The following is a 21,466-nucleotide window of genomic DNA, read 5'->3' on the forward strand; positions in this document are numbered from 1 at the left end:
CCCCTCCCTGACTAAGGCCTTTCTCCCCTGATCGCTCAGTTTGGCCGGGTGGCCAGTTCTAGGAAGAGTCCTAGTGGTTCCAAACTTCTTCCATTTACAAATGATGGAGGCCACTGTGCTCATTGGGACCTTCAATGCTGCAGAAATTTTTCTGTACCCTTCCCCAGATCTGTGCCTCGATACAATCCTGTCTCGGAGGTCTACAGACAATTCCTTGGACTTCATGGCTTGGTTTGTGCTCTGACGTTTTTTATTTTTAATAAATTTGCAAAGATTTCAAACAAACTTCTTTCACGTTGTCATTATGGGTTATTGTTTGTAGAATTTTGAGGAAAATAATGAATTTAATGAATTTAATCCATTTAGGAATAAGTGAAAAAGTGAAGTGCTGTGAATACTTTCCGGATGCACTGTAGATGAGAGCAGGTTCACACTGAGCACATGTGACAGACGTGAAAGATCTGGAGACGCCGTGGTGAACATCATCCAGAATGAACGGTTTGGCGGTGGGTCAGTGATGGTCTGGGGAGGCATATCCTTGGAGGATCGCACAGACCTCCATGTGCTAGCCAACAGTACCCTGACTGCTGTTAGGTACCGGGATGAAACCCTCAGACCCATCGTCAGACCTTACGCTGGTGCAGTGGGCCCTGGGTTCCTCCTGGTGCAGGACAATGCCCGGCCTCATGTGGCCAGAGTGTGTAGGCAGTTCCTGGATGATGAAGGCATTGATGCCATTGACTGGCCCTCACGTTCCCCAGACCTGAATCCAATTGAGAACCTTTGGGATGTTATGTATCGATGCATCCGACGCCGACAAGTAGCACCACAGACTGTCCAGGAGCTCACTGATGCCCTGATCCAGGTCTGGGAGGAGATCCCCCAGGACACCATCTGCCGACTCATCAGGAGCATGCCCAGACATTGTCGGGAGTGCATACAGGCACGTGGGGGCCATACACACTACTGAGTCACATTATGAGTTGCCGGGATAAAATTCACGCAAGTTGGAACAGCCTGTGATTTCAATTGTTTACTTTGATTTTTGGTGTGAGTTTGAATCCAGCCCTCAATCGGTTGGTGATTTTGGTTTCCATTGAACGTTGTTACGTCATTTTGTTCTCAATGAATTACACAATGAACAGTAAAGATTTTGATCTTCAATATATTTTGTTCATCGAGATCTGATGTGTGATTTAAGTGTTCCCTTAATTTTTTTGAGCAGAGTATTTGGCTAATTTGATTGTTTTATTCTATCAAATAGAGTGTAGTATTCTCAGCCCCATTTAACACATTTTACCATGTTTAAATTAATTCTGCAGAATTTCCCCAAAAATCAGCACAGAAAATATGGGAAAAGTCTCTTGATTCCGCCTGGGCCTGCTTATACTTAAAGTAACAAAATAAGCACTACTACCTCATTCCCTTTAAGAATTAGTGTTATGAAAACCACAGCAGTAAAACAAGAAAAAGAGAATACTTTTTTCTATTCAATTTATATACTGTTGTAGCACAAGTACCTCTAGTAGCAGGCAGAACATCACACAGTAGGCAAACTAGACCTCCCTCTGCACGTAGCTAGTTCGAAAGTGACAAAAATCCTCCTAGGTTTTATATCACACACTGCCCTGTTCTTCCTGGATGCACCTTCTCTACTCTAGATGCTATTTTCATCACCTGGCAGTGTCCTGTCTCTGCATGGTCAAGGTCATGTTGTGGTGAGTGGTGTATGATTTCTAATGGGCCCCTCTCAGAGCTTGAGTCATCGACTGTGGTCCAGTCGGTCTCTGCAAAAGGGACCTGGCCAATACTCAGAGGCCGAGACACAGGCAGTAAAGCTTGAGGGTATACAGTATAAGGATGCTTTTGTTGCACATAAATGCCTCATACACAAATAAACAGAATGATATAATCTGACTTTATCTACAAACATTCAGAATGGGCAGGAATGTGATCACTCTGAGGATTAAATATATACATTTACCAACCACTTTATTAGTTACACCTGTACACCAACATTTTCATGCGATTATCTAATCAGCCAATCATGTGGCAGCAGTGCAATGCATAAAATCATGCAGATATGGGTCAGGAGTTTCAGAGGTTCACATTAACCATCAGAATGTGGAAAAATGTGATCTCAGTGATTTCGACTGTGGCATGATTGTTGGTGCCAGATGGGCTGGGTATTTCTGTAACTGCTGATCTCCTGGTATTTTCACGCACAACAGTCTCTAGAGTTTACTGAGAATGGTGTGCCCCCCCCAAAAAAAACAACCATCCAGTGAGCGACAGTTCTGCGGACGGAAACGCCATGTTGATAAGAGAGGTCAACGGAGAATGGCCAGACTGGTTCGAACTAACAGAAAGGCTATGGTCATATCACATTACATCACATATCATACTGATATACAGTGTTTTATAACTTATTACTGTAGCCTGAACATTCTTTTTTTGAATTTTTTGAATGAATCCCCTTTCCCCTTTCTGCTACAGTAAGTACTACATTATCATTGGCCTTTTGCCCAAGCAACACCTACCTATCACTGGATGCTTACCAGGGACTTTCTCAGGAAGCCTCACACCTTTACTCTATATAATTTAAATTAATTATTTTCCATCTCTCTGCTCTGCTTTCCTGTGTGGCCACATCCTCTGTACTGGTAACAAGAACACTCTCTGCAATAAATATTTTGGAAAAAGATGGCTCTAATACAGTAAGATACATTTTCAAGGGAGAGAGAGAGAGGGATAAGAAGAGAGAGACAGAGAGAGGCAGACAGACAGATGTTCTCTCACTCAATCTCTACTCAGCCTGACCTCTCTCAGATGAAAGGTTTCAATTTCTTGCAGCGCCTCTTCAAGGCCACTGATGTTTTATTCATAGTTGATGCGAGCTGACCTTGACTGGGATATGATACTGTATGCATTGACTGGCATGACTCCACCCCTTCTCCAAACCCAACAGCTGTGAAGTCTCATGATCCTCCAATCCTCATCATTTATCTGACATTTACACAGGTAAATGTCTTTCTTTGGGCTTTTTTTGGTGTGGTACACTCAGCATTTTTTATTTATTTTCATATGGGTATCTATTAGACTTCTGCCATTTATAGCACAGAGGACTTCTGGAAAGTAAAGTCTCATTAAAACATTTTTAACACGCTCAATATATTTTTTTAATTAATTAATTAATTTATTTATTTATCTATTTTGTATACTAGCAATGCTATATGTTTTTATTTTATTTTTTATGAGAGTCATGGAAATTCGCACCACAGTGTAATTTCCACCACATCTCAAATTTTGTATTGTGTTTGATAGAATTCAGTGGTGGAAATTATGTTTCTAATGTTTTTGAATTTAATTGGCAGACTCCTTTCATTTCGCTAAAGGGTAATTTCATAGCTAACATTTTAAATACAAATAGTATTTTTATCTTGACTGGAAATGACAAATTACTTTGTTAACAAGTACAATAACTTTTGAAAAAAACTATAAGGGAAAAATTATATAAATAATTTTCACAAGCTAAATATTGAAATGGTTTATGTTTAATTCACTCTTTGATTAGACTATCATAGTTTCAAAAATTTTATAATTTGTGTTTTTACTATGGATTTTCATAGTTTAATATTGAAGGTCCGGTGTGAGACAAGGCTAAAACATCAAAATCTATATGCTACATAAAAGGTATTCGAAAAGTACCAAAAATACTGTCAATAATGACGGAATGACAAAAAGTGTCCAAGTCATACAACAAAAAGACAAAAAAAGAAATCTGTTAGTTTTAATAAAAATCAACCCCTGCGACAAGAAAATGCCCAAAGCAACACCCATATATCAGCTAATTAATGATCAAATTAACAATCAGCAATCGCCCATAAGTACTAAAATCTGGAAAATGAAAAGCATGTTGGATGCTTCTTGTAAACATCTATTCACACACATTAGACAACAGTGAACATTTATTTAGAGCTGCATCATAAGTCATATAATTATTTTTGTAAAGATAAGCTTGTCCATTTTTCTGACAAAGTAGCTAGGTTTACGTTCAAAAAGGAATCTAAACAACAGAGTTATTTGTTTAGTTGCTACTTGTTTCAGTCATTTAGTTGTAGAATGTGGCTGTCACAAAGGAATTAAGCACTCAGAGGGGGAGTGACAACCATATTTAGCTACAGTGTGTACGTGGCCAGTGTACTGAGATGCATTATGGATGGAGAAATGCACAAAACAGGTCCATAATAGGAAACAGTGCTGCTTACTAACCCCTGGCAGATATGACAAAGATAAACACAAGCCTGAAAAAAGTAAACAAGCTATGACGTCAAAAGACCTCACCTTGTCCCCTCGCTTTACTGTCCTGGTAGTCAGCTTGCTAATGGCCTTCTTGGCAGCATTTCCCAGTCGTCGCTATAGTAACAAAGGACAAGAGGAGAGTAATTTTAGATTTTCAACTTGATTTATTGAAACTGGAAATTAAAATGACTAAACAAAGTTGGGAAATAAAAGACTCTGTATAACAGAAAATTTCAATTCAGATTTTGACAAACAAGGTAGAGCTGAGTAATGAGGCAGAGAAGAACGCATTAGCCATATTAATTGTGTTTCAACTACAGGGCTCAAGGAACATATCAGGATTGTATAAAGCAAATGAAGCAGAGCCCATAAAAGGACTGATAAAGAGGGTCATAAATAAAAGACAGAGTGCACTCTGTTCTGTGCAGTTTATTGTCTGTGTGTGTTTGAGTGTGTTGTGTTTATGTTGTGTGTTTTGAGATGTTCTTCATTCTGCCAGTTTATTGCTAAATAAACAGCTAAGTGATTTACCGCCGGCAATTTGAAGAAAAGCCAAAGGGCCAACTGGGGCTAAAGTATTTGCATTAGCTAACATGTGTGTGCTTGTTTAACTATTGTATATTTGTGAGGGTCTTCTCAGGTAAAAAGTTTCAGAAATTAGCCAAATAATGTCTTAACTAAAACGTAAAAATGCCAATGTGGGTCTGCACGAGGTTAGGGTTAGTCTGTAGTAATTATAATTGGCTTAATTAAAGAACAGAATAGAAGTCAATGAGAGGTATAGTATATGTGTATGTCAGTGTACACATGTGTTTGCAACTACATTTACTGTAAGTAAAGAGTCTATGATGAGTTTATTTGATCCGTTCATCAGCTAAATACTCACCGCTTTAATTTCTACCCTCCGATGTATAAAATGTACATTGTAGATAGTTTGTATATTGTACTGTGCACGTCTTACTGTATTTATTGCAACTGTGTCTACTGTCGCATGTTGATTAGATTTCAAATGTTATCAAAGTAAATTCCAGTACCTCATATGTACTGGTGAATAAAAGAGATTAAGATTTTACATGTTAACATTTATACTGCTACATATTGGCAGCTGTTAAAATGGCCTGATAATTATAGCCCTTTAATGTTAGTAGTTAATTCAAGGGTCTGGTAAAAAAAAAGAGAACAAGAGACATCAATACTACAGTGGGGAAATTATGTCTATGTGTCTGTGCCTGCATGAGTGTGTGGATCCAGAGGCTGAAGAGGCAGAGCGCGCGCACACACACACACACACACACACACACACACACACACACACACACACACACACACACTTCTGCATTAAGATTTCATGAGCTGGGAAGACTGGGCCAATTACTACATCATATCTTTGAGCACAGGAAGTTCTTGAAGGTCAGATAAGCCAAACAAAATATCAGGGAGGTCTTCGAAAGAAAAAAACTAGTAAGGTTATGATACAAGCTCTAAGCGCAAGTACATTTTTGTTGTCCATGTTGCTGATTGCTACGTTCACAGTATGTGTGGCGCAAAGTTCGTATTCGTTCGCGGTCAAAAGAGTATACTTTGAAAGGCAACATGGTCGACCAGGCAGGATCTGATCCGGAATGCAGAAAAACAAAGTATACCTGGGCCTTAAGGGTGTAAGTGTGTGTGTGTGTGTGTGTACTCAAAGAAATTGCAAAGGAGGTTGAAGGTGGAAGTGCAAGGCTTGTGTGTGTTAGTAATGTGATGTGTGTGTGTGTGTGTGTGTATGTATAAGACCTGACTGCGGTCCCGTGCGCTGGTGTCTCTGATCTTCTGAATGAAGTAAAAGACGAGCCAAGCAGAGGAGATAATCATCAGCACAATGAAGGAGATGGAGACAAACACCAAGGAGCCACGATTGATGTTCTTGGGTGGCCCTCGTGACCCCACCATCACTGACACTAGCACAGTCTGGTTCTTCTCCAGGAAGCCCAGAATTTCCTTTCCAAAGGTCTCTGTGATCATCACCGCCACTATGTCACCAGTGCCTTTGGAGAGAGGGCTTATATCAGAGACAGTGTACACTCATGCATACACAAATAACCTATTTGCTTCAGCTAGTTTAATAAATGCAGACCCATTTATATGTATGCATTTGACAGACAATTTTATCAGCAGCGATTTACAGTGCAATCAAGGTATACGGTTTCAGTTTCTGTTCCTTTGGAATCGAACCCATGACCTTGAGGTTGCTAGCGCCATGCTCTACCAGTTGAGCTACAGGAACCCTAAATCAAAAGGGTCACATTTTCCTAGAAAGAGATATCAGATCCTCAATTCACTCTGGAAGCACTTGAATTTCCTTTTTAATCCGTGTTAACATGTCTGTATTGAGAGATTATCAAAACCTCACAAACACTAATCTTGTCCAGTTGAGTTTAATGCTTCCGGTCTGACCTATTAAACATTCACACAAATTACACAGAACGAACTGCATCATAAAACGAGGACAAATAAACACTTCTTCCACCCACTGCACAGACACACAGTCATTCACTGGCTATACATGGCCCTGGTACAGCGATCTGGGACTTAGGCCGTGCCACAGATGCTGATATAATACAGGCCCTTGGGCTTTGTATATTAAGGCTAGAGCTGTACAGATTGAAAACTATTGCAGACTTAGCCTAGCCAGCGATCTAATCTCACCATATTTTGCAATATAGATACACTATATAAAAGAAAACTAATGCAACTATGAAAACTTTCACTGAACCATTTGTCTGGTCAGAATACATTTGAAGTAGAGATGTGCACGGTATCCATTTGTAATATTTGGATAACCTGGAGGGTTCATAAATGGTTATTCAGTTATTCACCAGGAATAAATATAGCAGCAAACACTATAGTCATCTGCATGGAGTTGGCAAGTGTGCTGCGGTATCTTAGCCTGCTTTATTTTTCAAATGTTTTAGCATTTCACTTGTCAAAGTATTGTCTGCACACCAGAGCATTTTTGCAACCTGAACTTTTTCAGAACGTCAAATCTTTGTGACACCTGCGTTAAAAAAAATCTAGGCCCAGTGCAATGAATGAAATCATACAGATGTCTTGTGATGCGTTTATGAAAATTGCAGTCCTTTATAACTTGACACGGTGTCTAAAGAATGTGGTGATCCTGCGCGAGGCACTTTAAAAAAAAAAAGAGTGAGAATCAGCACAATGGTAAAAGAGCGTCTGTCTAGCGCACGTGTAGATAGAAAAACAATCAGAAAAACAGCGCAGACCCACACACCCGTCAGGCCCGGGTCGGGTCGGAGACCTCTATCGCGTGTAGAATAACCAAACTGTGAATTTGGTATTCAAATACAGGCACGTCGAACAGTTAATCGAATAATGACTATCCGTGCATATTCCTAATTTAAAGATTTGTGAATCTGGATGGCAGTTCAACTCATAGCAAAGCATAGGCCTAGATAAGATTCGTTCTTGCCCTTTATGGCACAAACCTGATGGACATACCTATATATTGTTTTAATACATGCATCCCAGAACGTCTCTGCTTAAATAACATCATTCATATCTAGCCATGGCCTGAGATTTTTCCATCATTCTGTGCTTGTGATTTATGGCATTTTACACTGCAAGGCCCTGGAAAGACTATAACAATTTTTTTCAGGTTAAGTTCTTTGAGAACCACTGAGATGACATAATGGAACATTAAATTGGTTGTTTCCTATGATGAGTCTAATACCTTTACGGTCTATTGGGGCAGAAATCTACTTTCACAGCTTTGTAGCAGCAGATAGCACGGCAAGGCTGTGAAGGAATCACAGGAGACAGGTTATACAAAATCTCATGAAGGGCACCAAGTGGAGCTGTAGTTACTTAAAGCACTATGATTAAATATAGTATAGTGAAACAAATCTTATAATTCCTAAAATCTTGGCACAGCTTGACTACTATAATAATTCTAGTAATGCTTTAGTTTGCAGCAGTTAGTGCAAATGCTCATGACCCGTTGAGCTGTGGTGCTCATGTGGGCAGCTCAGGTTTGAATCAGGCCTGTGACATGTCACAATCTCATTCCCTGTGGCAGTAGCAAGAACGAGCAGAATACAAGACATGCTGCTGCAGTTAGACTTGAAATACATACAATCCCTGTGAAGCAGCTCTAGACTAGTGGTGCTGGGGAGGAGGATGTTTTCAGAGAGAAAACTTTCATAGCACGCAGCAGTGACAACTGATGCCATTTAAATGCTACACAAAGAGGAAGTATGCAAGCTGATTGGCTAACAGATCACGTAAAAGGAACTATCAGCTTGTTCCATGTAGAACTTCATGACTAAACTTAAAATTACCTTGTATCAGTTCTGAAATTTTAATTTATTACTACTGATAATAATCATGTATGAACAAAAGACATTTTAAATAATCTATCTTTTAATCCTTCTAATTACATTATTAAAAAAGTATTTAAGCAGTACATAAAAACACAAGCTGTTCACACACAAAAACAAGTTCACTTCAATCAGTGAGCAACACTTGATAGATGGAAATAAATCCGATCGACCAATGCTCTGCATATGACAAATGTTCAGCAGTTACAGTTTATGCTTTGGAGTACGCATTTACTTTTCTGCAGGATAAAACTTAAGTCAATGGGTGAACAGGCATGTGGTTTGTTTTGCTTCAAAACTGCTGCATCTTACAGCCAAATACTGACTGTCACTGGAGCACAAAGTGTTTGAAATGGGTTTGAATGTCAGAGAACGTTAGTATGAATTTCGCTGGTATCATAAGTGTCTGACATCATGTTTATTTTTATTCATGTGTCTACAAACGTCTGATTATACGGTCTACGTGCTGGTGTGTTTTTGTAATGATTTTAATAAATACACATTGGTGTACATGATCATTTTTGCATGTGTGCGCGTTTGTCAATGAGACATGGCCATTTAGTGGCTCAGAAGGCAGTTTGTCAGCAGTAAAGAAGATGACTAGTGCAGGCCAGGGACAATTTGCTCCAGCAGTGACTGATAGAGCAGCTCTACAAGGACGTTATTCTCCATAATCAGTGTGAGAACCAACAAATGTATATCATGATATACTCAATTCCACAGACACAGCCATCAGTCTATTAGACATGACATGTCTCTTATTATCGAAACAGCGGATCTTTGATCTGATTGGAGATAGCTAGAAGTCAATGTATTCTAACCTTCAGGAATGTTCTTTACTGGTTAGAGAGTTGGGGAGATTTTAATATAGTACTGTATGAACTGAAGCTACATGTGAACACTATGTGAAAATGTTGCAGTAAAGCCTTCTGAAAACATGCACCTGATTAAGTCAGAGCATGTGGCATTATAACCCTTGTGTGTGTCAACTAATATGATTAATTAATTTTTGAAGTGTTACCTTTTCACATAGATAAACTCAAGAACTACAGAATATGCACAATACACAATATGACAAAAATATGCAATGCACAGCTAAACATTACATTATAATGAGCAATATAATTTACATATTCTAAAATATCAGTCAGATCATTTGTTAAATGTGCATCACAGCATCAGTACTTGTTGACAATGAAATGTGTTGTTCAATGAGCCCACCACTAAAAAAACTTTATAACAATATACTACTTTATAACAAAATAACTTCTACATAACAATAGTAGCACATATATATTAAAAGAAATCGTAATAAATAATGTGCAAATGTGTAAATTGATACAAATATTAAATAAGTAATTAAATTATATAAAACGTAGCAAAAAGTAATATACAAGGTTGTAACGAGTAAAAAAAAAAAAAAAAAAAAAGTATAGTTTAGTACATGACTCTTAAAAACTGTTGTGAATAATACTGCTAGAACAAATATTTCTAAAAAGCATTGTTTAAAGATCTGAAAGTCAGCCAAAGAATAAGATGAAAATGTAAATGATTCTTCCTTCATACATTTAGAAAAGGTGTGATTAGCCTTACTTTACAATGCGATGTGTTTTATTCATTACTGGCTGTTCCTCAAAGGTTAAGTCATGCAATTATCGATCTGTGTTAAAGGGGAAACTCCCTCAAAGGTGGTCTAAAGCCCAGCACAAGCGGACTCTGACAGTGAAGGTGATGTGATCCTTCAAACCAATGAGTGTGTGTGTGTGTTGGCATTATGAATTATAGATGTACTCTGCATGTAATTAGGTTTAAAAATATCTGCCTCATCACATGCCAGTCTCTTTAAAAAGCACATGATTTTTGTAGGTGCTGATGGAATTTCAGAGACAATGCTAGGAGGATGGAATTTCTTAATACAATGAGTGGCTAACTGTAAAAATACCCAGTCTAAAAGTTTTACTACTTTAAAACTTTTCCAAATATATTCTAGCCTAAAATTTGACATTTTTTCTTTTAGCAGAAAGCCTATACACATGTAAAATTTACAATCATTCTCTTCCAGAAAAGCAGAATAAAAATATTGATGACTCAAATGTTGTCCAATCACATGCGCTCTAGAATGAGAATGTCCCTCTACCTACAACTGACTAGCAAATTATGGTTCATGGCTGCAACCTAAAATCTTATTGGTTTATTTTTTTATTATTATTATTCTTTTAAAGGGACAAGCCCTTTGACATGTCCCACTCAAACTTCCTGTTTACATTTGAAATACACGGAAAACTGAAAACTGAGCTCATCAAGAGATTTCATGGGATCTTTTAGCTCATGTCTGTTGACATAAGCGAATTCAAACTTTTATTTCATGCTTTCGCTCTACATCAATGAAACAGAAACAAATGATCATGGTTTGAGTGTTCAAAAAAGTAACCTGTCATTTTTCTGAAACAGAACAGAATTAGATGTAAATACGTGATAACTGCATGTCAATAATGTCCCTTACATTCCTTGCACACAAAACCGTGTCTCAGTTTTGCTTACATCTTTTAGGGTAGTAAACATTCTTCCCCACCCACACATGCATCCACATACACAAATGCAAACCCAAAACTTCCTGTGTGTGTGCAAGACCCATGTACATAAATGCAGTGATCTAAGCATGTGACTGCCTACTAAAACCCACAAATGAAATTGTTTTTATATATATATATATATATATATATATATATATATATATATATATATATATATAAACAGATGTAGAGCTGCATGATGCACAATTTCTCATGTGGTGAAGGATCAATGACCTGCTGGCGTATAGAGGAAAAGGACCCTCTGAATAAATCATGCACTCCTTCTATATTTCAGCATCTCATCGATCCCATTCTGATAGTGTTGCCGTGACTCACCATCTACCCTCATACCCCCCACCTCTTCAGTTCCTCCCTCATCCCTCCCCTTTATCCAACCTATCATGCTTTTCAAAACTCTGCCAGCCTTAGGTTGAATCATATGTGCCCTTTGCATCCTAAGCTGTTGGCTCTGTGCCAGGCTAGAAGTGTGTGTGTGTGCGCGCGTGTGTAGAGTGCACCTGCAGAGCAATAATGACAATTTTAGTGGATGAGTTCCAGCATGCAGTCCTCCACCATGTCCAAATGTCCTCAAAACCAAACCGTCTCTCTACCACACTCACATGGCATGATTATGAAATACCTAGATACTGTAGTGGCAAGAAAAAAAGTATGTGAACCCTTTGGAATTACCTGCATTCATGTATAAATTTGTCTTAAACTGTGGTTTGATCTTCATCTAAGTTACAATAATGAACAAACAAAATCGGTTTTAACTAATAATACATAAATTATTGTATTGTTCTTATACATATTGAATACATTCAATCATTCACAGTAAAGGTTGGAAAAAGTATGTGAACCCCCAGGCTAATGATGTCAACAAAAGCTAATTAGAGTCAGGAGTTGGCAGACCTGGAATCCAATTAATGAAACGAGTTTGGAGGTGTGGGTTAGAGCTACTTTGACTTATAAAAAGCACTCAAACATTTTGAGTTAGCTATTTACAAGAAGCATGTGCTGACGTGGACAATGCCTCGCAAAAAAGAGATCTCAGAAGACCTATGATATGAGCTTTGCATAAAGCTGGAAAGGGTTACAAAGTTACCTTGAAGAGCTTAGATATTCATCTATCCACAGTTAGACAAACTGTATATAAATGGAGACGATTTAGTACTGTGTCCGTCCAGCCAAGATGACTCAAATGGCACACCACAGAATGCTCAATGAGGTAAAAAAAGAACCCTCGACAGCTAAAGACTTTACGGAATCATTGGGACTGGTTAACATCTCTGTTCATGAGATTACTATATGGAAAAACAGGCATGGTATCTATGGCAGGACACCACGAAGGAAGCCGCTGCTTTCCAACAAAAACATTGCTGCGCACCTGAAGTTTGACAAAGACCACATTGACACTCCACAGCGCTACTGGGAAAATGTTTTGTGGATTGATGAATCTAAGCTTGAATTGTTTGGGAAGAAAACGCAGCATTACGTATGGTGTAAGAAGGTCACCGCATACCAGCAGGAAAACATCATCCCAACGGTAAAGTACGGTGGAGAGAGCATCATGGGTTGCTTTGCTGCTTCGGGGCCTTGACTGCTTGCCATCATCAAGGGAAAAGTTTATCAATGGACACATGGACATACATAACATCACATACTTTTCCTTGCCACTGTAGGCCTGGGCGATATAGAAAAAAAAATCTGATCAATATTTTTTTATTTATTTATTTTTTTTATTTATTTATTTTTTGGCAATATTTCACAAATTTCTTGATATTTATGTATTTAGCATGAAATAGCTTAAAAGGGAGATTTGTTTTTCAATCAAAGGAACTTTGGTTCTACCAAACACCCATTTTTACATGTTACATGCAAGAACTAAAATACAGTAAAAATCAAGTTCAAAAAGGTAATAACAATAAAGGTATGCTTTTTCACACTGTTTTTTCATAAAAATAAAAAATAAAAAACGCAAGGAAGAAACATTGTAATACATGTAAAATGGCATTTAGGGAAATTTTTTGAGTGATGAGGTACACGAGTCAGGGTTTTGAACAACTCACTTAAATGGACAGTTTGAACTTATTCATGGAGATAAATTGGTCTCATTAACTTACTCTGCTACTGAAGTTATTAAAATATAACTCTCTCTTAACACTCTCATGCTCACAAGTCATAAGACAACAAAGGATCGCAAAACTAGTGTAATGATACGCTCTTTAATTAAGAAATTTAATGGTCAAATAAAAAGTGCATTAGTATCTTAGTTGTTTTACATCACTAGCAAAATCATTTGCATTTATTGTGAATATTCTACATATCACCCAGCCCTACTACACAAACATGACTTTCCTAACTTTCTATCTATCTCTATCATCAATCTACAAACAGATGATGTTGTAGCCAGTAGACATTGGAACATAAACATAATCAGCAGTGTTCCTGAACTTTGGTGTTCCTCAAGGCTGCTTGTTACCTCTGTACAACTGAGAAATCCACATAAAAAAAAATTGCTTATGACATCAAAAAGAAAATCCATAAATTAACCATTAAAAAATAGCAGATGTATCAACAGTCATTTTCTGCAAATTCTGAACAGATGTGGTATAAAAAAGCAGAACTAAAGACATCACTTTCAGGAATAGCAATACTAAAAAAATAAAATTAAAATAAAAAGTTTAAAGAAACGCGTGTATTACAAACACTTGCAAATTCACAAACAATCTATAAATGTACCAGTGCTGTGTGTAGCTTGTGTATTTCAGTGTGGTTATATTATGTCCAAACACCATCTGTGTGGTCTGTTTAGTAAACATTTAATGGACTTTAATGGGCACTGAAGCTACTGTGTCAGCTATTGCTTTTACCAAAATCTTGTTCTTTATATTTTTGCTGAGCACAGCAACATTTTCACCCAGACTGTCTCCAATCCACTGTAACAAAAATCCTTCTATGAGTGACGGCTTCACACAAAAAATATTTTAATTCAGGTTTCATTTTACAGTTAACTTTACATTGTAGATTGTGGAGCTGCCTTTAATTTGAGTTAGGTATAAACAGTGTTTCTCATGTACCCATACACACAAGAAGCATAAACTTTGTCTCTCTCACTCCCTCTCCATTTAGTCTTTTGACCATGATCTTTCCAGATAGTGTACATCACTGTTGTAAAATCTGATGCAAGAGGGCAAACAGCATTACAAAGACCTTAATCTAACTGGTCAGGGGTCTTAGTAACTTGATATGTCCTGTCAAGAAGGAACAACAACCATATCCTGTTTATTTGTGTGCTTTCTAACAGAGAAAGGAGATTGGAACATTGAGCCACTGCATGTATTTCAACTTTAATCTTCTTATTTATAATGAGAATATAAAAACTTTGGAGCTCACCTTCATGAGCCATGGTGACTGTGTCTTCTTTGGTGTTGTTATTGTAGATAACGACGGCCGAAGCATTGAAAGCAGCTGCCTTAAGGATCTTCTCCTTGAAGGTGCATTTCCCCCTCTGCATTATGGCCACCCAATGTGTGGTCTTTGGAGGCACAACAAATCGGGTGTTTTGACAGCCTTGAATATCCACAGCTAAAAAGAAGAAAAAAAAAAAAGACAAAAGTTAGAGGAACTTTTTTAATTTATTTTATTTTATTTATGTATAGTCTGTAAGCCTGGCTCACATCATTTGTCAACCCTTGCCCCTGTTTCCCAGTGACAATGTTATCGGTCACGGTCACTTAATAAAAATGGTAAAAGGGCCAAAAATAAAATAAGAATAGGAAAAATTTGAATTTCTGTGCTTAAACCCTGAAATATGCATGTACTTGTGCAAACATACTGTACACAAAAAACAATCAAATATCCAACATACTACAATATAACGACATACAAGGGATAATAATAATAAAAAAAAGCAAATGGTTGTATACTAGGGCTGCACAAATAAAAAAAAAAAAAAATTTGAGATTACAACTACAACTGTCGCAGTAATATATTCTTGAAAAGTGTTAATTACAGCATTCCATTTAGCTGTACTCCCATTGCACCAATTTTTGGGCCATTGTGTGCTTGAATGCAGAGGCAAATCTGATGTGTTTAAATTAGTCTAAAGGCATATCAGTAATGCTCACTGTCTAAATTATACTGTTCAATTGATTCAAAATGTGAATAACACTTTGTTTTACATGCAATTAAACTATTAAAGCAATTTAGGAACATAGATCTCAAGTTGTTTTGATGTAAAGCCTATATAAAGAATATGGTATGCACCTGCCCCACACAAAATAAGTATTTTATTGTAAATTCTATTAATCGAAATGAATAATCGCAATTAAAATATCAAAGAAAATAATCGGAAGTTATGATTTTTGTCATAATCATGCAGCCCTATTGTACACTAAAGTACTGTGTGCATACTACTGTATACTATACCATACAGTATATACCATGCATACTAAGTACTGTTTGCATATTATGCAAAGAAATGCTTAAAAAATAATAATCTGGAACAAATCCTTAAGGAATCAAATTAGAATCCACAACGAATCAAATAAGATTTGGATCAGGATAAACTATTTATTTTTTTCCCCCAGAACTTTCTTTTTTTTTAGAATCAAAATCCATTTGCAAACCATTAGTATTCCTTTAGAATTTTTTGACTTAAGAACTGAACAAAATAATGTTGAAATCTGTGAAATGTTGTGTTTGATGGAGAAATTTGCTCATTAGTATCCTCACTGTGTGCCGTTAACTTGCATTTATGATCAAAATCAAACTCATCACCACGACATCTGTCGACTGAAAGCATACCTCCACTAAACACATTAGCAAATGAATGCAGTATGTGGAGGAGGCTGTCAGCCTCCCTAGTTCTCTGTGATTGCTCCATCGGCACGGGGGATTATGGAGACATTCTGATGAGCTGGGTTGAGTAAACTAATGCCTTGCCACTTCCAAACACTGACTCATATGTCGGAGCTGCCCGGCCTTCTCTCCAGGAGAGGTGGAACCCCCACAGGGAGGCAGAGCAGGACACTAATTGTCTTTAGAAGTTAATAGGAAGGCCTTTGCTTGATCCAGCAGCAAGCCCACCACCCCAGCAAAACCCACTATCCTTCCCTCAAGGCATTTTGTAAGATTTGTGCACTGAAGGCAAAAATAGAAGCAGGTAGGTTACAAAGAGTGTTTGCAGGGCGAAAAAGAGTGAGAGAAGCTTGGTTTCGGTTTGGAGTCTTCATTGTTAAGAATAGGAAAACACACACACACACACCTGTGGTGCACTCACACAAACACACACACACACACACACACACATACAAAGGCAGAATCAAATATCCATCAGCCTGCAGTACTAACACTGAGCAGCCGTTTGCTGTTGATCTGTGCATGTGTGTGTGTGTGTGTGTGTGTAGTGGGGAAGCAACAGAGGCCACAGTTATTGTTGTTCCACAAGCTAATAGTGTTGGCCCTTTGAGCACTATAATATAAGTATCACAATGTAAACCCTAATGCTCAAAATAATTGTTTTGAGTAGGGAAAAATTTAATCATACAAATTAGTTCAAATAAATTAACCTTGAGTATTTAGAACTTTCTCTTTTGAGTTCACGAAACATACACCTTTTAAGTTACCTGAATTGTTTAATGTTTTGAGTTTAATGAACTTGTCTCTTTAAATTTATAGGAACTTAAATCTAACAAACTGGGAAGGAGATTTTTATTTCAGGGCTCCAGACTGCGACTAAAATGGTCTCAAATGCGACCAAAAATAATTGATTGCGATAATAATTTAAAATCTAGTCGCCATTAACGACAGTCGGGTTGTGTGCTTACATATGCGGTTTCGTCAGATATTATCTTGCGAGTTATTGAATACAACCAGTGTCTCTCGAGCTGCTATACACCCGTAATGTTGTGATGACGAGCTCGCTGCACCACACACAACAACAACAACCCCAGCGCGAAAGAGTCGTGACCAAATGACTCTTTTGAACTGGATCTTTTTCATGAATCACCCCAAAAGAACTGAGGGTTTGAACTCAGCAGCTTAGGTTAGCAGTTTGAATCAGATTCACTTTCTCAGCGAGTCATCCATCAGTGTGTTCACAACTGAGAGCGCAGACATTTCAAAATAAGAGTCTCATGTGTATTGCAGGCGCCTTTTTATCATTAAAAGTCCCGTATTGTGTAACACTTTTTTTTCCTGGTAATTATTGATTGGGATTGGAGTAGCACAATAAACTGCATCTGGGATTTAATTCCGTTTGCACAGTCTCTGTGTCTGGGCCATCCGTTAACAGTAAAAAAAGACAAAAAAGCATTATTTTAAAACAAATATATATATATATATACACACACACACACACACACACACACACAACTGGTCAAAAGTTTTGAAACACTTGACTGAAATGTTTCTCATGATCTTAAAAAATGTTTGATCTGAAGGCGTATGCTTAAATGTTTAAAGTTAGTTTTGTAGACAAAAATATAATTGTACCACCATATTAATTTATTTCATTATAAAACGAAAATTTAAATAAGATAAAAAAAAATTTGAAATTGATGACAGACCAAATAATAAAGAAAAGCAGCCAATAAGTGCCCAACATAGATGGGAACTCCTATAATACTGTTTAAAAAGCATCCCAGTGTGATACCTCAAGAAGTTGGTTGAGAAAATGTCAAGAGTACATGTCTGCAAATTCTAGGCAAAGGGTGACTACTTTGAAGATGCTAAAATATAACACAGTTTTGATTTATTTTGGATTTTGTTTAGTCACAACATAATTCCCATAGTTCCATTTATGTTATTCCATAGTTTTGATGACTTTACTATTATTCTAAAATGTGAAAAAAAATTATAAAAGAATGAGTATGTTTCAAAACTTTTGACCGGTAGTGTGTGTATATATATATATATATATATATATATATATAAATCAAGCTTTTGACACTTAGGACAATTGAGGGACATGTACACAACTATTTCACAAGGTGCAAAAATTCATTGATGCTCAAGAAGACAACACACTACTATCTGCACACTATACTTTATGTAAATATCTGTAATGTAGATTCTGAAGAGCAGTACTAAATTAAAACAAACCTTTTATCTCTTATATTTGTATAAATTATGAAAGGGGTGTGAACATTTATGAGAAAAAAAGGGAATGCAAACTTATCTTCTCAACTATATATGCTGTTTATTAAACCTTCGATAAATGGGACTAAAGCTGACTTTTCTTCGGCTTTCTATCTTGTTTCTGAACAGCGAACTAAATTGAGAAAATCTGTGATTTGGCTACTAAAAACAGCCATTTGGCTCTTTAATGTTTCAGTTTAGGAACCAATGGCTCCTAAGTATTTTTTTAGTCTGGAACCCTGTATTTCCCAGCATGCTTTACATGGCACTCGACCGGGAGAGTAAATGTTAAAGTTAAGTTTTATATAGTGTGTCTTTGTGCAAGATGAATGTAAAGGGAGATATTTGTTAGTATTTAATGTTTTGTTGTGTTGTTTAGAAGAGTTTCTGTCATGTTAAAGTTTTGGGGGTTACCATTGGTGAATAGTGAAGCTTGAGATTAGCTTGAGAACAGGTACAATATTAGATCGTTCTACAGTATATTGATATACTTGTTGAGCAATTGCTATGCTAATCAAAGCATGGTTTATCCAAAATCGTTCACTGTTCTAGTTTGTTCTAGCTAGGGTTGCAGCGGTATACCACGGTATGAAAACTGACGGTTATCATACCATGTACATTTGCTAATCTATGGTATTGAGAAAAAAAAAAATGCAATCTCACCTGCGCGTGAGCACCTCCTTTCCTCCTCGACTGCCAGTCAGACTCATCAACTTGCCCCCCCCCCCACACACACACACGCACGCGCGCAGCGGAGAAAATGTCAGAGAGAAGCGAGGGGGTCTGACATACATTTACATTTATGCATTTGGCAGACGCTTTTATCCAAAGCGACTTACAGTGCACTTATTACAGGGACAATCCCCCTGGAGCAACCTGGAGTTAAGTGCCTTGCTCAAGGACACAATGGTGATGGCTGTGGGGCTTGAACCAGCAACCTTTGGTTACCAGATATGTGCTTTAGCCCACTACACCACCACCACTCCTTATGTTTGACATAAGTGAGTGTGTGAGTTAAAGCAGTGTTTCTCAACTGGTGTGTCGCGAGTCGCGACCCAAAAGTGGGTCGCAGGCCTATTCGGACTGGGTTGTAGACAGCAGGGAAAGAACAATGACATGGTTCTCCCATTGAAGATATTTCGGCAGCCGTCCAAGTGATAGCCTATTTAGGACTGCCGAGGCAGATTTAATGATAATCTCGCAATCAGCTAAAAGCTTCTCATCTGCACTTTCGCACGAGTGTAAAGGAACCAGCTCGCGATCATTAAATACTCTGCTCGCTGGCGCGCGCGTGCAACAACTGGGCTTCCCTCGATATTGCAGCGTGCAGACCTCAAAACTGATATGACCAATTTAAATTCTATCAAGACTTTTCTAGTTTAAAGCGTTAAGGAGAAAGTCAAGTCGAACCTCTCAAACAGTAGGCAGCCCTGACATGCCAAACAGCACTGAGGAGGAAAAGAGCAACACTGTGCTATGCGCTAATTTTTCATTAAACATCATCACCTTTACAAAATTGTTTCATGATTTTACATGAGTAAAAGTAACTGTTATATTTTGACAACATGTTATAGTTTCATATGAAATAATCTAAAGGTAGAATCTATTACACATCATTTTTATAATCAACAGTGGCAGTTGTAGTTAAAGTTTCAAGATGTGTTTCAGCTAGTATTTATTTTTTCATAAATATTATAATTTGTTATTATTATTATTACTATTATTTAAGACTAGCTACACTGAACTAACCATGGCAATGAGGAGCCTTTCCTCCTGTGTAATATGTATGTTCTGTTTGAATTATGTTTGAAATTAGGACAAACGGGATAATAATGGGCTCATATAAGTAAATATGCTCTTCAATTTTTAAAAGGGGGGAGAGAAAACTTTCTGTAGATTTTGTTGTTGACGTCAACAACAAATAATGTCACTTGATGCATGTCCTTATACTTGAAAACCATGAACAAAACTATACAACATAAAAAGGAAATGCGACCCAGGACACATTAAATACAGGGTAAATACATGGGTAAATACATAATCCATTTGATTTCCAATGTAAAATCTGGGTCCTGAAGCAAAACCAGTTGAGAACCACTGAGTTAAACTAACATGTTTTAGTTATATAACATGTTATAGTTACATGCATTTTTTTTTTTTTATCATGTTTATAATTCGGTTTATATTCAAAAGGCAGACTTTTTTTTTTTTTTTTTACACATACTTCCCTAAAAAAAAAAATGGTTTCAAGTTTCAATTATAATAAAGTGTTGTTCAACCAAAAAAAACACACAAAAAAAAAAAAAACACCTGTTTTCACCTCTTTAAAGATCACTGTAACTGATAATAATAATAGTGTAATACCATATACCGTGATATTTTCTGAGGCGGTTATAGTACCGTGGAAATCTCATACTGTTGCAACCCTAGTTCTAGCTAGTACTAGCTAGCTAAGTTCCCTCTACTTGACATTTGAGCCTACATGGTGATTTTAAGTTCAGCCAAAGAGTTAAATTGAAAGTTAAGTACTATTAAAAATGCATGAGTTAGCTTACTTCATATTTCAAGGTAAGAAAAAAAATCAACATGCATGAGTAGTACAAAATCAAAATCTGACAGTTCTGCTTACTTAAACTTGTAATTTATTAAAAGAAAACATTTGATGTAACTGATTACCTCAATTTTTTCTTATTCTGCTAACTTATTCAGGTTTACAGTGCAACATGAATGATTAATGTAGATGACCTGCAGCTGCTGGCGAGTAGAGCCGAGTTGCAGTCATTATGTAAATCCAAAGTCACCTGATATTAAATCATCAAAACCACCTGATGAAGGGGAGTAAATAATGACAGAAATTTATTTTTGGCTTAACTATTCCAAATATTATTGTTATATAATTCAAATGCTGTAACTGCAGTAAGAACTGAAAGTCCTTTAAGGTCGAGGTTGGTGTTCCCTTTGCATAGTGCATCTCTGACTTTGCAGTGTTATCAGTGCTGAGAGGACATATGAGAGGACATATTTGGGTTTGTAAGGAAAGCTGGTGAAATCTGGTCTTCTATTTGA

General features: G+C 37.1%; 1 protein-coding gene across 2 annotated transcripts in view; it reads right to left on the bottom strand.

The window, feature by feature from the left end:
- LOC127412917 (E3 ubiquitin-protein ligase RNF130-like) overlaps positions 1 to 21,466 on the bottom strand; it is a 74,716-nt gene that overhangs the window by 29,494 nt on the left and 23,756 nt on the right. For both annotated transcript variants that reach the window (XM_051649640.1, XM_051649639.1), the window contains exons 3-5: positions 14,654 to 14,845; positions 6,082 to 6,332; positions 4,345 to 4,416 (exon numbers count right to left, since the gene is read on the bottom strand). In XM_051649640.1, coding sequence (XP_051505600.1) covers positions 4,345 to 4,416; positions 6,082 to 6,332; positions 14,654 to 14,845 — 515 coding nt within the window. The remainder of the gene's footprint in view (positions 1 to 4,344; positions 4,417 to 6,081; positions 6,333 to 14,653; positions 14,846 to 21,466) is intronic.

The sequence above is a fragment of the Myxocyprinus asiaticus genome, chromosome 22, assembly GCF_019703515.2.
Source record: "Myxocyprinus asiaticus isolate MX2 ecotype Aquarium Trade chromosome 22, UBuf_Myxa_2, whole genome shotgun sequence".
Lineage (NCBI taxonomy): Eukaryota > Metazoa > Chordata > Actinopteri > Cypriniformes > Catostomidae > Myxocyprinus > Myxocyprinus asiaticus.